At 41.5% G+C, this 22,317-nt stretch overlaps 2 protein-coding genes across 3 annotated transcripts; both read left to right on the forward strand.

Annotated features, from left to right (window-relative positions):
* The first annotated feature begins 204 nt into the window (after positions 1-204).
* On the forward strand, positions 205-1,231 carry LOC106096376 (calcium-binding protein P). Its single transcript, XM_013264087.2, has 2 exons — positions 205-261; positions 323-1,231. Exons 1-2 carry the CDS (start codon positions 250-252, stop codon positions 1,229-1,231), a joined length of 921 nt encoding a protein of 306 aa, XP_013119541.2. The 5' UTR covers positions 205-249.
* A 3,533-nt stretch (positions 1,232-4,764) lies between these two features.
* Positions 4,765-20,657, forward strand: LOC106096371 (VWFA and cache domain-containing protein CG16868). Of its 2 annotated transcripts, none has more exons than XM_013264082.2 (6): positions 4,765-4,880; positions 10,962-11,565; positions 11,639-12,848; positions 16,823-17,077; positions 17,143-19,134; positions 19,196-20,657. In XM_013264082.2, exons 2-6 carry the CDS (start codon positions 11,032-11,034, stop codon positions 20,011-20,013), a joined length of 4,809 nt encoding a protein of 1,602 aa, XP_013119536.2. In that variant the 5' UTR covers positions 4,765-4,880; positions 10,962-11,031; the 3' UTR covers positions 20,014-20,657. The 2 variants fall into 2 exon arrangements, with proteins under 2 accessions (XP_013119536.2, XP_013119537.2); XM_013264083.2 differs by lacking the exon at positions 4,765-4,880 and adding an exon at positions 5,271-5,410.
* The last annotated feature ends 1,660 nt before the right edge of the window (positions 20,658-22,317 follow it).

Below are 22,317 nucleotides of genomic sequence, written 5' to 3' on the forward strand. Positions count from 1 at the left end.
AGTTTAAGTTGGAAAAAAATCATCAAAATTTTCGAATTTTTTGGCAGACACCTCCTTTTAATTGAATCATTCCTCACAAAAAAAAAATGCGACTTGATGCATTTCGGCGTGTTTAGCATACAAAATGCAATTGCAGTCTAGTAATGAGTTTTGTAAATAGTTTTGCCTATAAAAACGCCTTAAATATTCTAAACTGATAACAGTCGCTTATTTTGTTCAATAAAGGCAGATATTCAGAGGATACTCAAAATGCTTGTAAAAGTAGGCATAGATAGCAAAAGGAAATTGTTTAAAGTTTATTAACCCATTTTTTCTTTTTTAGTTACTTTTCATATCCTCTTTAGCTTCTGTTCTAGCCGAAGCTCCTTTGAGTCGCCAACGTTCTGCGCCTTATGCCCCAGCTGGTTTTCGGCCGCAAAAACCTTTTCATTTACCTGGAGAATATCTACCTCCCACAGTTGATGAGTCCGCTCTAAGTGGCCAGCAAGAATTCGATCCAAATCAAGGATTTTCCTATGAAATTACCCGGCAACAAGTGGATTTTGCAGGTCAAGAGGTTCAATCGTTTCCCATAAGCCAACCTCACAGGGCATATGGCCCTCCACCTACAAGTGGCACTGATCAACAGCCCGGCCAAGATTTACCCCACCACAATAGCGGTCGGCCATTTTTTGACCAACCACCTAGAAGACCAGCAGCTGGCGGTCAAAAACCCTCCCAAGGCAGACCTCCCACCCGTTTTCCACCTCAACAAGGACCTCAACCCAGCTATCCTCAACAGGGAATTTTCCCCACCCAACGTTTACCCAATCCCACTACAGATGAACGTTTCGAACCTCAACAAAATCTGCCCGCAGCCCAACAGCAACCTGCTGCTCAATATGGAGCCCCCATTAATGTAGATCCTCGCTATGCAGCTCCTCAGGAGCAACAACAGGACAATATTGATGAATTACAAAAACAATATGCCTTGGATGCTCTAAAAGCGGCTGTGGACAATTATAATCGTCTACAGGAAAATACCTCTGACAGAATTACCCAGGGACAATATTTTGTTGTAAATCCCGATCAGACCATACAAAAGGTGCAATTTACCACCAAACAAAGCGACCAGGAAGCCGAAACCAATGATTTCACTGCTGAATTGAAATATACAAAAGTGGGAGAGCTAAAAGATCCCCTTTACAAATACAATGCCGAGGGCCAGCTAGTACGTATAGTTAAAAAATAAATCCATCATCTTAGCAGATATTTAAAAAAGAAAAGGATAATCTCTCAAAAGTTTAAAAGTCCTCTTTCAAAATCACCTAAATTAAATTCGACATATGTTTTTTTATTTAACTCTTTTTAATTTAATTTTTCTAATAAAAATTGCGATACCAAACGACATCGACTTATAAATTATATGCCTTTCGTAAAATTGCAGCGTCGATGAGCGTCTAAGCTCCTAGGAAAGCCAGATTACTAACTTACTCAGTCTTAACGCAATTCTTTTTCAGCACATTTAACTGTCAAGAGCAATGGGTTTGTTGTTTGCATTTTTTTGAGGAAGAGTATTTTTGGCACTCTTTCCCTGAGGATGGAGAAGTTTTGTTGCCATATCCCTTGGAAAAGAGTAGTTTTGATTCCTCTTCCTTTGGGGAACAGAAGATTTTATACCCTTTCCTTTTAGAAAGGGTAGTTTTGATACCAGTTTCTTTGGGGTAAGGTTTTGGTAACCTTTCCTTTCGCGAGGGTTGTAGTTTTGATACCCTTTCCTTTGGGAAACACAAGTTTTGATACCCTTTCCTTTGGGTAAGGTTAGTTTTGATACCCATTACTTTGGGAAGGGTAGTTTTGACACCATTTCCTTTCGCGAGGGGTAGTTTTGATACTCGTTCCTTTGGGGAAGGGAATTTTTGATACCCTATCTTTTGGTGAATGGAAGTTTTGATACTCTTTCCTATGGGTAATGGTAGTTTTGGTACCATTTCCTTTTGCAAAGGGAAGTTTTGATACCCTTTCCTTTGGGGCACAGTAGTTTTGATACCTTTTCCTTTGGGGCAAAACAGTTTTGATACCCTTTCCTTCATGAAAGGATAGTTTTGACACGATTTCTCTTGGGGAGGGGTAGTTTGATACCCTTTCCTTTGGGGAGGTACAATTTCCTTTGAGGAAGCTTAGTTTTGATACTCTTTCCTTTGCGGAAGGGTAGTTTTGATATCCTTTCCTTTTGGGAAGGGTAGTTTTGATACCCTTTCGTTTGGGGAAGGGTAGTTTTAATACCCTTTTTTTAGGACAAAGTAGTTTTGATACCCTTTCCTTTGGGGCACAGCAGTTTTGATACCCTTTCTTTCATGGAAGGATAGTTTTGATACGATTTCCCTTGGGGAAGGGTAGTTTGATACCCTTCCCTTTATGGAGGGTAGTGTTGGTACCCTTTCCTTTGGGAAAGGTTAGTTTTGATACCCTTTCGTGTGAGGAAGGTTAGTTTTGATACCCTTTCCTTTGGGGAAGGTAGTTTTGATAGTATTTCCTTCGGGAAGGGTAGTTTTGATACCCTTTCCTATCGGTAAGTAGTCTTGAAATCCTTTCCTTAATGGAAGGATAGTTTTGATACGCTTTCCCTTGCGGAAATTCCCTTGGGGAAAGGTAATTTTAATACCCTTTCCTTCATGCGAGGATAGTTTTAATACCGTTTCCTTCATGGAAGGGTAGTTTTGATGCCTTTTTCTTCATGTCATGGAAGGGTAGTTTTGATACCCTTTCCTTTGGGGAAGGGTAATTTTGATACCCCTTTCTTTGGGGATTGGAAGTTTTTGTAACCTTTCCTTTGTGGAAGGGTAGTTTGATACAATTTCCATCAAGGAAGAGTAGTGTTGATACCCTTTCCTTCATGAAAGGGTTATTTTGATACTCTTTCCTTCATGGAAGGGTAGTTTTACACCCTTTCCTTAATGAAAGGTTTGTTTTGATACCCTTTCCTTCATGGAAGGCTAGTTTTGCACCCTTTCCTTTTGAGAAGAGTAGTTTTGATACTCTTTCCTTCATGGAAGGGTAGTTTTGATACTCTTTCCTTCATGGAAGGGTAGTTATGATACCTTTTCCTTTGGGGAAGAGTAGTTTTGAAACCCTTGCCTTTGGGGAAGTGTAGTTTTGACACCGTTTCCCATGGGGAAGGGTAGTTTTGAAACCAATTCTCTGGAGAAGGATTGTTGTAATACCCTTTCCTTGCGGAAACGATAGTTTTGTAGCCTTTTCTTTGATACCCTTTCGGGGAAGGGTAGTTATGATACCCTTTTGGGGAAGGGTAGTTTTGGTACGCCTTTGAGAAGGAAAGTGTCTTAGGGAAGGATTTTTTTACTACCTTTCCTTGGCGGAGCACAATTTTGGTCCCTTGAGCTTTGGAGGCCATCATGCAGAACGTCTGGGTTCGTATCCTGGCGAAAACAACTGAAAAATGTTCAGCGGTATTATCCCCTTCTAATTCCGGCATCATTTGTGAGGCACTTTGCCATGAGGTACTATGCCATGTAAAAACTTCTCCCCAACAAGGGGTCGCACTGCAGCACACGGTTCGACTTGGGTACAAAAAGGATAATTCTTCCCTTTGAGAAGGGTATTTTTTACACCCTTTCCTTTAAGAAGGGAATTGTTTGAACCCATACCCTTGGCAAAGTTCAGTTTTAATTTGATACTCTTTTCGTTGGGGAAGCGTAGTTTTAGTACCCTACCCATGCGTTCAGATTTTGATATAGCTCCCATATGTATCTTTCATCCGATGTGGCCTTCTAAGTCTTTAGTATCCATGCTTTTGGTCCGATCTTTAAAAAGTTTTGGAAGAGCTGTGTGCAAAATTTCATTTAAATCGGATCAGATTTAGTATAGCTCCTATATATATTTTTAATCCGATATGGCTTATTAACACTGTAGAAGCCACCATTTCGGTACACTCTTTACAAAATTTTCCATAAAGTTTTCTATTTGACGTCCCAATTTGTATACAAAATTTCAGCAAAATTAGCCCAGATTTATATGAAGCTCCCGTTTATATATATTTTAACCGATATTCGCCTTTAAAGCTGCGGTAGGCAGAATTTGGGCCCTATTCTAAAAACATGTTGCTGTTCTCTATATTTCAGCAAGTATACAAAATTGAAGTCCAACAAGATTTAGACATAAGTTCTACTTTTTAAGGATAGACTCGATGGTGTAGAGTATTACATAGTCGGCGGCGACCGACTTTAGCTTCATCTTATTGGCATTTAGTTGTTCGGGTAAAAAGTCTGTGGCAACCCTGAACTTGCAGACTTCTGAGGGTAAACGAGATGGCAACCCTTCAGCTGCCAGACGAAGACGAAAGCAATTACTCTAGTTGCTCTTGAGTTGTTCAGCCTTCAGATGTGGACTTTCGTTAAAGTTAATCGAATTAATTGTGGCACATTTTTATATTAAATAATATAAAATAAAGATAGATTTAAATAGTTGTGATGTTAAACTTGGGTATATTTTGGCAACAACAACTATAAGTCGAAGTCAGCACTAGGCTGTAAGTTTAATTTTTTTAATACGTTCATCTAATTTCAATTTCACAATTCAAACTGTGCGAATGACGGCGATTTTTAATGCTGGCAACGCCTAAGTTACACGTTTGACTAACTAAACAGCCGTTACGCTATCAAAGCGACATCTGCAGGTGTGCAAGAAAACCACGCCAACTGTCATAAATAAGCCTTACGACGTCTATACATTTATTTAATCGTCTATGCCATCGTTGTTGTTATTCTGTTCATATGTATCTTTATTTTTCTACTCAAAAAATTAATAAAATTTATAATAAATTGTGTGAATAATCTAAGAAAAATAACATAGAAATGTTATTTATATCCTAATCGATTGAGGTATATAGAAATTCTACGGATTTATAAGTGAAAAGTAAAGAAAATCATTAAATTAAAATGTGGATTGCTGTTTTTTTTCTCGCTCAGAAGTTTAAGTGTGTGTTTGTGTGTACATATGTGTGATGGCATGTATCTAAATATGAGTATCTGTGGCAGCCTTTGTTGTTTGCCGCCGTCGTAGTACAAAAAAAAACTAAATCAAGCAAAGGCGATTGTAAATAAACAAAAAAAAATACACTGTGGGTCTTAAAATGGAATTTTGTGGGCAAAAACAACAACAATAAAATTGTTAAAACAACGTGATATCTTGCTTTGATGTACATTTTGCCATTCACAAAAAGCAACTACCAACCAACGCACCACGGAATGTTATTCCTTTTTTTTATTGCCCTGCGGAGGAGGGGAGCAAAATTTTTTGTTGGTCATATACTGAGCAAAACCTAAAGGGGAAAAGGGTTTTGAAACTTGTTTGGCTGCTTTAGTTGGTATAGATCAAAGAATTCGCATCATCAAACGGAAAGGATAAATTTGTACGAATTTAAAAAACCTACAAATCAGCAGATAAAAATATGGATCCATTGACACTGCAAATGATTTGCGATAAGGAGGGGCCAGTACGCATATGCTTGGCGCATAAGTGAATATTAAATGTTTTGTTCTTGAATGGAAATTGACAATATAAAAATGCTTATGGCGAGTGTATTGACAATCAGGGCTACTTTAGGAATACTAATCTGTCATCTGCCACAATATCTACAAGCCTCAGTGCATCATTATTATGGAATCAATACTTTGGAATCTACTACAATGACAATTGGGACTCAATCCCATGACAGCCGGTTGTAGGTACCGGATTAACTCGATGGATTCCTTCATCGGCAAGGGCCGCCGCCTCAGTGTACAATACACTGCTACAACAACAAAAACAACAACAATTGGGACTATTTGACTCGGCTGCCAATGATCGACTTCAAAGTTTAGAGGTTGAACGCCTACCTAACCGATCTCGAAGCTTATTTCTCTGCAAGGAATGTGAAGATATCCGCTACCAAATCCAAATCCACCATACAGTTCACTCCATGGTCAGCGGAAATGGATCGGCAGTTGGGTATGAAAATACTTCGCTATTTGACAGTCTTCATAGTTCTTCCGTACATGCCACTGCAATCTGTGACAAGATCAGAAGTAGAAACAAGGTCCTCATGTCGCTTGCTGCCAGCACTTGGCTTTGCTGACAAAAAAAACTTATCGACCACATACAAAGCAATTGGTCGGTTAATGAAAAACCTTGCAGCTCCAGTGTGAATTCGCCAGCTGATCTATACACAGTGGAATAACATTCAGAATTGGCATAACGATGCCAACTGCGACGGGCTGTGTCCTCATTTTTCATGTGACCTCCCCCCATTTGGAGGCAAAAATCCTACTCGTACGGAAGCACCACTACATATTGTCTAACCAGAATCTGCTGCTGTTATCGCAGAAACCATGTTAATCTCCATTCTATGTATAGGCATCTACCGCCCAGATATTTCAGGTTAGATCTACGAGTTAGAGCAAGAGTTTCAGCGCTACAAGCGAAACCCTATGGATCAGGCAGTTTTTCAGGCGAGACCAGATAGCTTTCATGCAGACACGGAAGCGCAAGCAGTGAACAGCTACCAAGTTAACGTCGTTCTTGCAGTTCGTACGTCTCCAATTGCACCTGTAGAAGTTAGTTTCCCCCAGCAAACCACCAGAAGAATTCTGGTTCAATTATGTTTTGGCATATGCTGCCGCTTTCATTCCTACAGAGCTGTGGGATGTTTGTCCCAATTGTAACCTTGCACCAAACGATACCGGTTAAACTGTCCAGCCAATACTGTCGAGAAAATGGAAAAAATGTAACCTGTATCATACTTGCAGCGAAAGAAATTGAAGATTTAGGGATCACAGTGGCCTCTGTAATCTTTAAACACAAAAGGTCAAAGAAACATGATCTTTATCTCCCAATGGAGGGTTACGGAATGGTCACTGCAATAATTGATCACTTTCATCGCACTGCAAACATGTAGGGGGATTAATCAAAATAGTATTTGCGTGTAGGGGTTGTGATCCTAGGCCAGCTATCTTATTGATGTTAGATCGTTTCCATAGAACCAATCGCTGCGGGAACGACAAGTGCTGTTGCAGTGCTCTGCACCATCAAAACACATATCAGTCATGTTCTGGAAAAGGTCAGTGAACGAACTGATCTCTTGAAAGCATTGGGATAGCTGTGAGTACCACACAGGCTAGAACATTGAGCTTAGCTGAGAGCTACCGGGCGCGAATAGTGGAATCCTCCATACGGAGTAGCTGCAACGACAGTCGCGGACAATTAGCGGTATCGAGCGGAGGGTCTCAATGAAAGGCCGGCCGGCGCTGGCTCTTGCACAAATACTGAGTGCCAAAGATGTTAAGGCGAGTTTTTTTGGCGCCTTTTAATAACCAATGGCCACCCTGTTCCCGCGGCGATCGGTCCTTTGTACTGGAACGAGCTTTCTCACACAGGAGCTTGACGAAGATCGCCACCTCCACATGAAAATGTAGCTACAACAACAAATGTACTGTTTTCTATGACGTCATCAAGCCTGATCTCCCAAACTCGAGGAGCGCCCTGAATGCGCTGAATACCATTCCTCTTTCTTAGGTCTTTGACACAACGAAAATCACCATAAGACTCAGGGAGTCAGATACATATCACTCCTCAAACGTTGGTATTCATCTATTCTGTAGAGAAATGGAAATGTTGCGTGGCGGCATGCTGCATGTGCGGCGCGACTGTTTATACAGGGGAGTCCTTCCCTGTTGACGGGTTGAACGTCGCTTTCCCGAAATAGGGATCTCTAGGCTAGGGTCACCCCACCACTGCCGGAATCCTCTGTACCGGACCAGGAATCGGGGAATCTAATAGGCTTATGGAAGGGTTCAGCGTACTTCGCGGCATAAAGGCACTGGAGGCGATGTTGATATACGTGAAGAGTTAGGCGGCGCTGAAGGCTCTGAATCTGATGCCATGATCGTACAATCGTCTGCATATGATACTATGATACGTGTGGAGGGGAATAGAGCATAGGAAGAGATTAAACAGTGCCGGAGATATCACCCCGCTTTGGGAAACTTCCTGTTTCACTCTACGGGGTTTCGACATCTTATCCCTAAATTCCATAATTCGTGGCCTAGCGTTTCAGGGCTTGATTTTGTCAAATGCTTTCGGTAGGTCTAGCCCTATCACATGGCCTAGGCTGATTGAAGCCACGACGAGTGATGGTGATGGCATGCAAAGGAGTTGTTGTCTTCGAAATCCATGCTGATGCTCGGCGAGTGGAAATTCTCTAGAGAGACTCGGCAGAAGTAGTCCCTCAAGCGTCTTGGATACTCGGGAGATGAAGGAGATCGGACTGACAGTTGCACGTGGACACTATACGTGGAGTTTAGAAGCGGTAAAACGAGACCCAATAGAGCTAATCATCGACTCCCTCCAAACTCCCTCCCCCCTCTACTAGTGTAATACCGTATGGGAAAGACTGCGTAATCTTGGCGAGGGTCAATAGAATTACCGACCGCATTGACCACAAATTGGTTCAATTGCTCTGAACAAGTAACCTTAGAATCTCCCCTGAGCAATCAAACTGTTTACTACTTAGACGATTAGCTGTACTTGGCAAGATTCCTTTTGGACAGCAAGGTCGTTCCTGTACATTTTCCCGATCCTATTGCGAACATGGAGCTATATGTCGATGAAGTCGATGGACAAAAAATTCAGGCTATATACCATCAAAACATCTTAGGGATTACCTGGGGCATTCTCTTCCCATCGTCTGCCTATATTACTGCAATCTTCCTTAGAACAAGAACCATGAACTAGATCTTTAACTTTCTACTGGCAGGACTTGGGGTATGGACAAAGAATTATTATATAAGGCGATTGGCAACAGGTATTAAATTTTGATGAGCCATCCCGGATAACAAGAGCAAGTAAGACGCTGTAGATGACCCGGCAGACCTCTCAGCCTTAAGGATCATCACAGCAACAGATAGCATATTTCGACCATCTACATTAGAAGACCAAAATCCTTATCCACAATTTCTCTAAGGTTGCCATTCAAGGTCACCGAGCAGCTTGGGGAATACCTGGTTTTTTTATATCCACCACCATAGGATGGGGGTATACTAATCTAGTCATTCCATTTGTAAGACCTCGAAATATTGATCTGCGACCCCATAAAGTATATATATTCTGGATCGTCTCAACATTCTGATTCGATCTCCGTCCGTCCGTCTGTCGAAATCATGATAGTGGTTGAACGATTAAAGACATCCGCTTTCAACTTTGTACAGATACTTCTTATTGATGTAGGTCGTTACGGATTATAAATGGGCCATATCAGTTCAGATTTGGATATAGCCCCCATAAAAATCTATCCCCAGATTTGTATTCTTTAGCCCCTACAAGCACCAATTGTTATAGAATTTGGATGAAAATTTGCAAAGAATATTTTGTTGTGACTTCCAACTACCGTGCCGAATATGCTCTGATCGTTCTATAACCTGATATATGGGAAAACCGAACGGTTTATATGGAAAACTCTCTCTCTCGAACTCTCGATTTGACTTTTAGAGCCTCTAAACGGTGCTATATTTGTTCAATTTGGCTGAAATTTTGCACTTTGTGTTCTGGTATGACTTCCAACAACAGTGCCAAATACGCTCTGAATCGGTCTATAACCTGATGTAGCGTTTCCATATGAACGGACCTCCGATTTGATTACTTTGAGCTGCTGGAAGCTCCAATTGTTGCCCAGTTTGGCTGAAATTTTGCCCCTAGTGTTTATTAAAACTCTCAACAACCAAGCCAAATACGGCACAAAATCGTTTTATAACCTGATATATCACCCATAACACTCAACAGAATCAAGCAGACGAAAGATAGAACACAGCAAACTGATACAACAACAACAACTAAGTTTGAAGAAATTGGTTGACCCCGCCAAGCCAGAGTAGTTCTGGCCCAATTAAGATGCGGTAGATGCAGCCGCTACAACCCCTACAGAGCTAAAATGCATGCCAATGAGCAGGATGCATGTCCCGATTGTTACCAGGGGCCACACGACACACTTCCTCTGTTTAACTGCCCATCAAGACTCAGACCCAGATCCCTGTAGACACACCCCTTCTTAGTCGTAGAGTTCCTGGGTCTTGACACTCAACAGAATCAAGCATACGAAAGAAAGGACACAACAAACTACTACAACAACAACTAAGTTTGAAGAGATTGGCCGATCCCGCCAAGCCAGAGTAGTTCTGGCCCAATAACGATGCGGTAGATGCGGCTGGTTAAACTCCTACAGAGCTAAAATTCATGCCAATGTGCAGGATGCATGTCCCGATTGTGACCAGGGGCCACACGACACACATCCTCTGTTTAACTGCCCAGCAAGACCCACTCGACTCAGACCTTAGTCCCACCGGACGCACCTCACCCTAGTCGCAGAGTTCCTGGATCTGCATATTCAGCAGAACCAAACAGACGAAACACAACACACTGCTACAAAGGCAACCAATCTCATGGCAGCCGGTTGTACGCACCGGATTGACCCGATGGAGTTCTTTATCGGCAAGGGCTGCCCCCTCAGTGTATAACACACTGCTACAACAACAACAATACTAAGTTTGTATGTGCAAATTTTTGGCAGAATCCATGTTGGTGGGTACCTAAGATTCTGCCCTGCCGAAGTTAGCACGTTTTTAACTTCTTAAAACCTATCATAACCGTATAGTACATCATAACTATTGGGTTGCCCAAAAAGTAATTGCGGATTTTTTAAAAGAAACCTAAAAGTAACAGCTGATAACTGACAGAAGAAAGAATGCAATTACAGAGTCACAAGCTGTGAAAAAATTTGTCAACGCCCGCTATATGAAAAATCCGCAATTACTTTTTGGGCAACCCAATATTACAACAGATTTTAAATATTTGATTAACTCTTTAACCTAAAAAATTTTTTAAATTAATTTTTATATAATTTTTAGTTGAAACCCGTTTATTCTTTTTTGCAGAATCCCATCATTGTCTTAGAATCCAACGTAGAAAATTTACCTAAATGCTGCAAATATACGTTAAAACAAAATGCCCACATCTTCCAAACATACGCTGCAATGGCTATATGTGATTCTAGAGATAATCACTGTATTAACTACTATTCCACACATGGTTTACACATATCAAACCACCAATTCAAATGCAATACTACAACAACAAAATGTTCCTCTAACACCAACTATACAGCAACAACAACAACAAGGAGAGGCAAAAGTTGCCGCACTCAATATACCGGCAACGGTGAATATTGTTAAGCAAACAAAAGTGCCTTTACACTATGATAATGCCACAATAGAATTGGTTGTGACCCCACAAATCAATCATAATGTTGCGCAGGCGGGGCCTGGAGTTGTGGCATCGGCCGCCTCTACATCCTCGGCAACATCACAAAGCAATAACAATGCGGGACAACTAGCACAGCAACAGCAATTCCTACAGACACCGGCCAATGTCTTCTTTACGAACTACAATAGCCAACAAAATGTACGGCAACTATTAAGGAATATGGATGAGCGTTTCAAAAATATGCGTAATGTGGAAATGAGAGTGGCCACAATACAGGTGAGTGGCCAAAACAAAGATAGAAATACAAAAGCAACATATATTGATTTTGTGTCGTTTACTTTTTTTTTAGGAAATTTTCGATTCCATGCATTTTTCCACCTCAACATCGTTTACTTTTAATAAAAATCTTTCCATAAACGGGGATCGCATACCCTATGCGCTGTTAGATTTTAAGCTACAACAAGATCTACACCACTTTAGCAAGCGTTTAGCCGAAAAGTTGGAAAAGGCCTTGCACATTGTGCGAGACTTGAAAGAGTTCTTCCAAACAAACATCACCCAAATAATGCAGTTCACTGCGGAATATGAGGAAGACCTCGAAGAGGATGATTCCGATGTGGAGCCTGAGTTCGACATGGAATCAAATGATATAGAACGCCCCATAAGCTCACATGTCAAACCCTTGTATCTGAACACATTCATACAATCCTGCTATGACATGGACTCCTCCAGTTTCACTGCAATGCCCGAGAACTACAACAAACAACAAATACAAATACTCAATTATGATAAGACTGATTATGCTCCCCTAATGAAAAACTACATAGACACCTCTTTGCTCAACGAGAACAATGAACTGACCGTAGAGGCCAATTCGTATATTAAGGAAAAAATAAAATCCCTCAAGATGTCGCTGTTGAAAAACGAAAAAACTCCCTGGAACATGGAAAAGATCAATATAGGGAATCACATAAAACACATCTACTTTTTGTCACGCAGCGATGATGCCAGTGATGCATTTACAAAATTCTATCATGATGCCCATTTTCGTTACCTTTTCACATCAGCCATACAAAAGAAATATGTCTTCCTATTGCTGGATGTGGGCTCGGCTATGAGCGGCGAGCTGCTGGAATTGGCCAAAACTTACATATCAAATATTTTGCAATTACTTTCGGCCAATGACTTGATATCCTTGGTTTGTGTGTCGGATGAAGTTGAGAATATGTTGCTCTTGGATGCTTCCGATATTGATGCAGCCAATGGTTTGTATTTAAGTTCACGCGAACGTAAGGAGGAAATTATCAACTACATCAGCAGTTTGACATTGAGTCGAGCCCTTACCAATCACTCGTTGGCATTTGAGTATGCTTTCAAAATGCTTGCCAGACTAGAAAATGCCAGCTTAATTGGAGCTCAAATGCCAATCGAATTTGTTTACATAACAAGGGGCTTGTTGACAAACTTTTCGGATGCCATGCATGTCCTGAATGTGGTGGCCAAGGGACAGAAGTTATTGCAAAAGCCAATTGTTATCAATGCATGTGGAGTGGTGTTAGGTGAGTGTTTGCATTTTAAATAGAAAAAAAATATTCTTTTCGAAAACAAATTTTGGTGAGACTAAATACCCCGAGCAGCGGAATTATAATGGGCAGATTTATACAAGAATTCAGGCCATTGAGCTGAGAGATAAGCATGACGCTTGCAGCTTGGGTTCAAACCCATGCATGAATATCAGGGAAAGCAATTTCAACTTTAGTAATTTAGTAGGTAGAGGTCACCGTAGCATAGAGTGTAGAACGTCGACCTAAGACGCTGAATAGCTGGGTTCGAATCCTAAACATCAGAAAATTGTTCAGCGCTGGTTATCCCCTCCTAAAGCTGGCCACATTTGTGAGGTACTTTGTCATGTAAAAATTTCTCCCCAAAGAGGTGTCGCTCAGCGGCACGCCGTTTGGACTCGACTATAAAAAGGAGGTCCCTTAGCATTGAGCTTAAAATTTAATTAGACCGCACTCATTGATGTGTGAGAAGTTTGCCCCCCTTCCTAAATGTTCATGGGCAAATTTACATTAGCAGAGGTGAAACAGTGCCTGAGATATCACCCCGCCTTGAGAAACTCCCTGTCTCACCCTACGGTGGTTAGACTTCTTATACCTAAATTCCACAAATGACAGGCGGACACGCAGAAAATTGACGACGCAATGTTCAGGCCTGGCCGAAGGGACGTTTTAGCGATGTCCTCAAATAGTTTGGCATGCCTGACCGTGTCGAATACTTTTAATATGTTCAGTGCCACGTGGGCCATCCTATATAAGGCCTGGGCTGTTTGAAGTCACGGCAAATATTTGCGGTGATGGCATGCAAAGCAGTTGCTTTGCTAAGAAGTCTTCGAAATCCATGCTGATGCTCGGCGACTGAAAATTCTCCAACCACGCTCGGCAGGAGTAGTAACTCCAGCGTCTTTGCTACTGGTGAGAGAAGGAAGATCTCTTCTAACCGACTGCCTCTTACTCGGGTTATTCCCAGTCTTCAGTAGCAGGATCACTCTTCCCATCTTCCAGACATTGGATACTATAAGTCTTCAAAAACTGGTTTAGGACAGTAGTAAGGTACTCAACTCCTGGTAGATCCAGATTCTTTAGCATCAGTGTAGATATTCCGCTGGGGCCCAGCGCCTTGGGTGACTTGGCGCCAGGGATGATGTTCGTAACTTCGTCCACGTTAAACTGTGATAGCTGTTCATCGGCTCGAAGACCACGGATACGACGTATGGGTCTCCTCCTAGCATTTTCACTCTCTGGATGCTCAATAAATGGATGGTTGAACAACATGACCTATCTCTTCGGGTCAGTCGTAATTACATCGCCAAAAGTGACTTAGGTCCTGTTATCTCTTCTACCGGGATTCGAGAGAGACTTAACAGTAGGCAACAGCTTGCCTAAACCGGTGCCTTAGTTACATTGCTCCAAGTGTTCCAGCCACAAATTCCGACTATGTTTGTTGACTACCCTGTATATTTCCAGATTCAGCATGCTGATTCTGGATTTAAAGGGGTACGTGCAATGAATCCCATCGGGGAATAGGACCGCAGTTGGGTTATTTGACTGGCTGGTATAAAGCGAGCGGCTGCATTAATGATGTCTAGAAATTTCCTTTTGGGGCACATTTGATGAGGATGTCAGCTCACTGAAGCGACGATTGTTGTATTCTCTGAAGCCGACCCAATCGGCCTTCTTCTGATTGATAAACTTCCGGCGCTTCCGATTATGAAATCGGGTGGTCGGTTAATTTTGTGATGCCCCCCTAGTGTTGGCATCCACATTCACCGTATAAAACGTGGAGCCTTCAATCTGTCTGCCAAAGCTATGCCCCGCTCGTCGTTATGTAAGGGAGAATGCCATGAAATGTGATGCTCTTTAAAGTCTCACAGAACGAGACGATTATGGCCAGGCAGTGGCCCACATATGTCGGGCTTGTAAGCTTGGCCAATAATTCGGACACAGCTACCAAACGGCGGTATGTACACGTTGTATAGCTCTATCTCCGGACCTGACTGCTATCCCCAAGGAGTCCATGTAGCGGCAGGCGCAGGCCAGATGGACTTGGTAATCACGAAAGCCAATCCGCCACTTCCATTCCTTAAGCGATCCTTATGAAGCACATTGTATCCGTGACAATTGTGCAAGCTGCAGGTGTTGGACAGCTTTGTCTTTTGGATCTACAACCAATATGTTCTTCCAACTCAAAAAATCCTCTATCTCATGGATCTTGCCTCGTAGACCGTTGCAATTCAATTGCAAAAATGATACACTTCCCGCCACGGGCCTGATAATATTGGGCACGGTAGGGGTCGGGGGTCACATAGTCCGACGAAGTGGTCCCAGAAGGCGACAACGACGACGCTTATGACCTACTGCTGTCTATGTTCGCACAGCTCCTTGCAACATATTCAGTGTGGCTATACTCCCGTGGTGACGTAAGGCCAGAGCATGATCGGAAATGTACCAACTCCATGCACTGGTTAAACCTCACCGACACCGACCGATGAGGTGTAAGCTGCGCCAGGCGCATGCCAGATGGGTCTATACTGCACGGAATTGTGCATCACGAAAGCCAATCTCCCACCTCCATTCCTTAAGCGATTCTTACGTGGCACATTCTATCCGTGACAACTGTGAAAGCCACCTCCACATACAAATGTGGCTACAACTACAGTGACAGCAGGCGGCGAATGTTAGGATTATTATCCTGTGGTCTAACTACCAACTGATCGTATCTACACGTTGTGTAGCTCTATCTCTGCATTTCTATACTTGACTGATTCTCCCATACATTCCACGTAAGAAAGTGTCGCTAGCCCCAAACGCTGGCGTTATCACGAAAGCCAATCACCCACTTCCACTTTTTGAGCGATTCTTGTGGCGATGGATTCTATTGGAGCCGGGACAACAGTGCAAACTGATATGCTACTTAGCTTCGTTATCTAAAAAAATCGTTGGCACCACCCCACATTGTAGTCAGTACGACTTTACTCCCTGATCAAGATTAAGCTAGACTATGTTCGAAAATGCAACCTGTCCATGCATCGGTTAGATTAGGTTAGGTTTGAGTGCAGTCTATTTTTCTAAACAGCCTCACTTAGATTATTTTGTTGTTGTTTTAGCAGTGTCTTGTACAATGAGGCGGTAGCCCTTGCCGATGAAAGACTCCATCGGGCCAATCCGGTACGAACAACCGGCTGCCATGAGATTGCACATAGACTATTTTAGTCCATTGTAATACCACAGTAGCGACAGACCAGACCTCTGGTAGGAATCGAACCCACGACCAGGGCTGTGGAGTCTAACCCTCGATTCTCACCCCCGGTCGGAGTATTAAGCCGGAGTCGGAGAGCGGTTCGGGGCAAGCGTGCTCAACTCCGAACCGAACCCCAAAACTCCGGCTCAATAGGTTGACTTCGTCTCCGGCCTCAAAAACTCGACTCCGGTCGATTCCGCAACCATGCTATCGGTTAAACATTACGGAAACGCAGATAGAACAGTGTCCGCACAAAGGAAGCTGCCTTACTTTAACTCAGAGGCAGTCTTCTCAACAACTTGCCTAGACACAATATCCTCCAGAGTATTGAGCAATGGCTGGATATTTCAAATGATGTCCACCATACCACAACACCATATAGACTTATAGACCTGACAGCTGGAGTATGTAAAGTCAATGTATGACGCGGTTTTTTGGAGGCCACCGTCGCGCAGAGTTTAGAATATTCACCTGAGACGCCGAACGCCTGGGTTTAAATCCCGGCGTGAACATTAGAACATTTGTCGGCGGTGGTTTTCCCTTTCCCCCTACATTTGTAAGGTATCCTCATTCTCTACCAAGTGGTGTCACAATGCGGCACGCCGTTCGAACTCGGCATAAAAGGAGACCCCTTACCATTGAGCTTAAACTTTAATCGGATTGCACTCCTTAATGGGAAATTCACTAAAAGCCTTTTTTTGCCTAATTTTTCAACATTTTTGTACCATTTCAGATGAAAAGCGCATCATGTACGAGAGGCAATTTCTGACCGATATAACATCACAGAACTACACCAAATATGATATAGACGTCAAGGATTGGTACAAAACCGATTATCAATTGACGGGAAAGCTTTTCTTTCTAACCAAAATGCAACAGGATAGCATTATACAATCGGCCACAGCGATATTTCAAAAAGATTTTCAAGATCCTTATCTGATAAAAACTTGGCAAGTTCATCCGCCGATTGTGGATGCCACCAGCAGAGGTATGTAGTTATTATAGAATCACCCAATAAAGTTCAAAATGTACAAATCAACTTTCATCTTTCAGATACCATAGTCTCCGTGACTCATGCTGTTGCACCCTTTGGTGTAGTGGGAGTCAATCTCTACTTGTCCGATCTAATAGAAGATGTCAATAGCTACCACTACCAACAGCAACAGTTTACCCTTAACAATAAACAGGACAATTCCTATGCCTTTTTGATTGAAACTAATGGCAATACTTTGACACATCCAGCCTTTCCAAGGCCTATAACCCTAAACCAGACACCCTTCCCCGTTGACATACAATACTTGGAGAACTCCACTAACTTTGCTGATATACGGCAGAAAATGTTGACCGAAGAAGATGGCAATGAGACCACAACAATTTTCCTAAACAAGAATCGTAGGCAAGAGAAATTCATACGCACGTATCAGTGGCATAACATTTTGGGTTTCTATGTCTTGTGTATGGTGAACACCAGAAAGGCCGAAGAGAATGGAGCCAAGACTAGTGATACAAAGCTGAATTTGGCCATACCAGCCGCAATGCCCTTGACTTTAAAACATTTCGCTTCGAAGAACAATATACCTATGTATACACATTCCGAGGACTATGAGCAATACTTTACCACCATTGATTTGATATATCATCGTTTGGATTTGCTGCCATCCAGAGGGTCCAGCAATATATGTCGTTATTTTCGACAAATTTCCACCATGGATGCGGCTACCCTGTTTTTGAGTTCATTGGCTTTCGAGTCTCCTTTTACATTCCTGCACAACAATCGTTTGAGCTCGTCACAAACCCAGCTGAGAACCATATCAGAAAGTATTATAGCCTACTTAAAGGACTCCACTGGGCTTCTGGCCAATCCAGGTCTAAGGCCGCAGATACGCACCGAAGTCAATGCGCTCTACACTGCCATGCAGCATCTTAAGAAACGACACCAAGATGCCAGGGGATCATTGAAAAATTTTATAATACGTCGTTACATAGCCTCGGTGAATGGTGTGCTGCAGGTCTATCCGGGCTGTTTGCTCAACAATAATTTTGATCCCTCCCAAAGGACATGGTATCGCAAGGCCATACAAAATCCTGGAAAAATTGTTACCACCGAGCCATATCTGGATGCTGCCGGAGCGGGCTATATAATAACTATAGCCCATACGATATTTGAAGGCAAATCGAATGCTTTACATTCCATTGAAAGAGATCAACCGGTGGCCATTGTGGGCCTGGATGTACCTTATTCGTATCTGTATAGAATGATACTGGACTCCACCCCCTTGTGTCAAATGCATAACATCAAGTGTTTGCTATTCGAAAATGAGGGTTATTTGGTGGCCCATCCCTCCATGATGGAGGCCAAGACGGCAACACGCAATCAACGCAGACCCCATGAGCATTTAACCCACAAAGAGTCGTACTTGGCCAATGACATATTAAATCACAAGACTCTGGTGCGTAAGTTGGCCTGCGCGAATTACCAAAACCGCACCTTGCAGCGTTACTATGTATTCAATACCTCCCTCAGCGATATGTTGACAAATGTAGTCCATGGTGAGAGAACCAAGTATGCCATAGCCCTTATCAAAGGTTCTAATATTTTTGCTGCGGTACTAAATTCCACCTGTGATGGGGGTGCCTTTTGTCCCTGCAGCACCATTGATCGCCAGTGTTTGAATTGCAAACGCATGGATCAATCGGATTGTGAGTGTCCTTGTGAATGCCCCATGCCAGTGACAAGTGTGGGCGATACCGTCTCCTCATTGACCGATGATGAGGAAGAGAGCACCACAAATTTTTCCTATTTAAATATAACCAAACAATATTCGTATTGTGAACCTCCCTACGAGGTGTATATACCGGAGCCACAGATGTTTTTGACGCACGAACAAAGCATGGAACTGCCAACTTGTGTCAATATAAACTGTGATATTTATAGTACACAACGTGAATGTTTGGGTGTTATGGGTTGTGAGTGGTGTCAACAGGATGTGGATGGCAATGGATTTGCAGCGGCGTTTTGTAGTGTTCAGTCCACATGTTACAATGGTGAGTGAGAGAGTGAAACAAAAGTAAAGTCTTGTGTTTTAATATTTTTTGTTTATTATAGGAGTTCTTGCCAGTCTTTCACCCTATGGTGATCTTTATGATGATGATCTTTTGGTGGCTCATGGCTACAATCCCTCCATTAAACCCAGCACCTATTCCGCATTTGGACCGGTGGGAGGGGCTATTATTGTCTTGGCCATAGTCATAGGCTTTGCCATCTACTGTTATCGCCACAATGTGGACAGCTCTTCGCAAGAACAATTCTACATGGATTCAATGCAAGAAGAAAACTATGGCCTGCCATTGTCACGCTTTAATTTTGATGACTGCCAGACTCATGATGATCCTCCCGGCGGGGGGCCTAGTGGAGGTTATGATCATGCCGCTGCTCAACGCAGCCTTATGAATGCTGCCGACATTTCACCTTACCACATGAGTACGGGCAGCAGTTATCGCCGTCCGCCTAATGGCGAATCTGACCATGGTTACTCAACCATGACACCCCATGAGGATTCATCGGATCACCAATGTTTCACATTGGCCGAACCCCTATTGCTCAATGACAAACGTCACAGTAAATCCGACACCATGTCCATATCAACATCCATATCATCGCCCACGAATCGCCAACAACAACAACAGCAGCAGTCATCCCATTATGGATTTCCCACCAAGGAGTCCCGCTACAACATAACATCACCCAAAAAATATCATTCGCCCAGCAGGGGTGTTTATGAGGCAACCACAATTCCCCTGCAAACATCTCTGGCCAATGCAACAGCAACAACTGGAGCTGATGATGTGCTTGTACCCGGGGCCACACATCTCATTTTGGCCCCCGTCACTGTACACCGGCATATGGAAACTTCCGAATCATAGCCCTAAGCTTGTAGCCCTATTCATTTGTATGTTTATTTTTGTAATAATGCCCTTTGTTAATATGTAATTTTATCTTAAATCTAAGTTAAGAAAAATAATTCCACCCTACATACACACACACACTTGATTGCCAATATTAGTTATTAACTTCCAACCAAGAATTTTAGTTAAGGTAAAACTTTTTTTCTATAGTTTAACTATACAAAAAAGAAAAAAAAAAAGATGTTGCTATTTACTTAGCAGGTTTGCGTTGAGGTTGAGGAGAGACGAAGCAGATGCAGAAGTTGTTTTCCAACTCTTAGGCATTAAAATGCTTAAATATTTATGTTAAGATTGTTTTTAAATAACTGAGTATTATATTTTTATAATCGTTCAATGAAGTTACAGAGAAAGTTTGAGAGTTAGAGATAGAGCGAGAGTGTACTACTATTAAAGAGCATAAGTGTTCACTTATCATGCCACAGCCCCCCATTGTCCATTTAAATTATGAATAAAATGTACTTATTTAAAAGTATTATTGCTTTACATAACATAAAATCAAAATTATAAAAAAAAAAATCATACTTTGTATACTATTGCGTTAATTTAAGCTAAAACAAAAACTACAACAACAACATCAAATAAAATTTAACAACAAAAACTTACTTATTTTTCAAAATCAAAATTGGTGTTTTAATAGAAAAATAAACAAAAATATAAAAAAAATTAAAAAATACAAAAAAAACCAGTAACGACGGCCAATAATCGGGAGGTGCCGACTGTATAATACCCTACACCTACCTTCTGAACCAATTTTGATGGAATCTCGGCGAGCAAATATGTTCAAACTGTAAAAACTACTGTTGACAAATGACAACATTATTTAATTAGCCAAAATCTGACGAACGTATATATGGGAGCTATATCTAATTCTCAACCGATTCCGGACAAACTTCTAAGATAATGTGGTAATCGTCAAGGAAAGCTTTGTGCAAAATTTCGGCAAGATTGGTCAATAAATGCGCTTGCAGTGGCTCTAAAAGTGAAAATCGGGCGATATACATATACGACAGCTATATCTAAATCTCGGCCGATTTCTATGAAATTCATCAGTAATATTGAGAGTCATAGGAAAACCCTTCCTGCAAAATTTCGACAGAATCGGATAACAAATGATCACTTTTTCGCAATATTCCTGGAAATCGGATGAACATATATATGAGAGCTATAACTAAATCTGAACCGATTTCGAGGAAGCTCCTCAGATACTGTGGCAGTCGTTGAGGAAAGCGTTTTGCAATATTTTAACAAGATGGATCAATAAATGCGCTTGAAGTGGTTCTAAAAGTGAAAATCAGGCGATATACATATACATACATATGAAAGCTATATCTAAATCTGAACCGATTTCGAGCAAACTCCTCAGATACTGTGGCAGTCGTCGAGGTAAGCGTTGTGCAAAATTTTGGCATGATGGATTAATAAATGCGCTTGCTGTTACTCTAGAAGTTTAAATCGATCGATATATATATATGAGAGCTATATCTAAATCTGAACCGATTTTCATGAAATTCACCAATAATATTGAGAGTCAAGAGAAAATCCCTCCTGCGGAATTTCGAGAAAATCGGTTGACAAAAGACAATTTTATTGCAATATTACTGGAAATCGGACGAACATATATATGGGAGCTATATCTAAATCTGAAGCGATTTCGAGCAAACTCCTCAGATACTGTGGCGGTCGTCGAGGAAAGCGTTTTGCAAGATGTTTGCAAGATGGATTAATAAATGCGCTTGCTGAGAGTCTAGAAGTTAAAATCGGGCGATATATATATATATATGAGAGCTATATCTAAATCTGGGCCGATTTCTATGAAATTCCTCAGTAATATTGAGAGTCAAGAGAAAATCCCTACTGTAGGACATTTTCTCAAAATTTCATTTTTATAGGAAATTTTTCAAAATTATGGGATATTTTGTCAACATTTCATTTTTGAAGGAAATTTTGTGAAAATTTCATTTCTATAGGAAAATTTCTTAAAATTTCATTTCTATGGGAAATATTGTCAAAATTTCATTTCTATGGGAAATTTTGTCAAAATTTCATTTCTATGGGAAATTTTGTCAAAATTTCATTTCATGGGAAATTTTCTCAACGTTTCATTTCTATGGGAAATTTTCTCAAAATTTCATTTTTATGGGAAATTTTGTCAAAATTTCAGGAAATTTTCCCAAAATTTCATTTCTATAGGAAATTTTGTCAAAATTTCATTTCTATAGGCAATTTTGTCAAAATTTCATTTCTATAGGAAATTTTGTCAAA

Source organism: Stomoxys calcitrans, chromosome 5 (assembly GCF_963082655.1).
Source record: "Stomoxys calcitrans chromosome 5, idStoCalc2.1, whole genome shotgun sequence".
NCBI lineage: Eukaryota > Metazoa > Arthropoda > Insecta > Diptera > Muscidae > Stomoxys > Stomoxys calcitrans.

What these genes read in the sequence shown, in the direction of transcription:
- LOC106096371 (XM_013264082.2), top strand. Translation starts at nt 11,032, where the DNA reads ATGCCCACATCTTCCAAACATACGCTGCAATGGCTATATGTGATTCTA. An exon ending in TGAGAGTGGCCACAATACAG is followed by an intron (nt 11,566 to 11,638) that starts GTGAGTGGCCAA and finishes CTTTTTTTTTAG; the next exon opens with GAAATTTTCGATTCCATGCA. An exon ending in TCAGTCCACATGTTACAATG is followed by an intron (nt 19,135 to 19,195) that starts GTGAGTGAGAGA and finishes TGTTTATTATAG; the next exon opens with GAGTTCTTGCCAGTCTTTCA.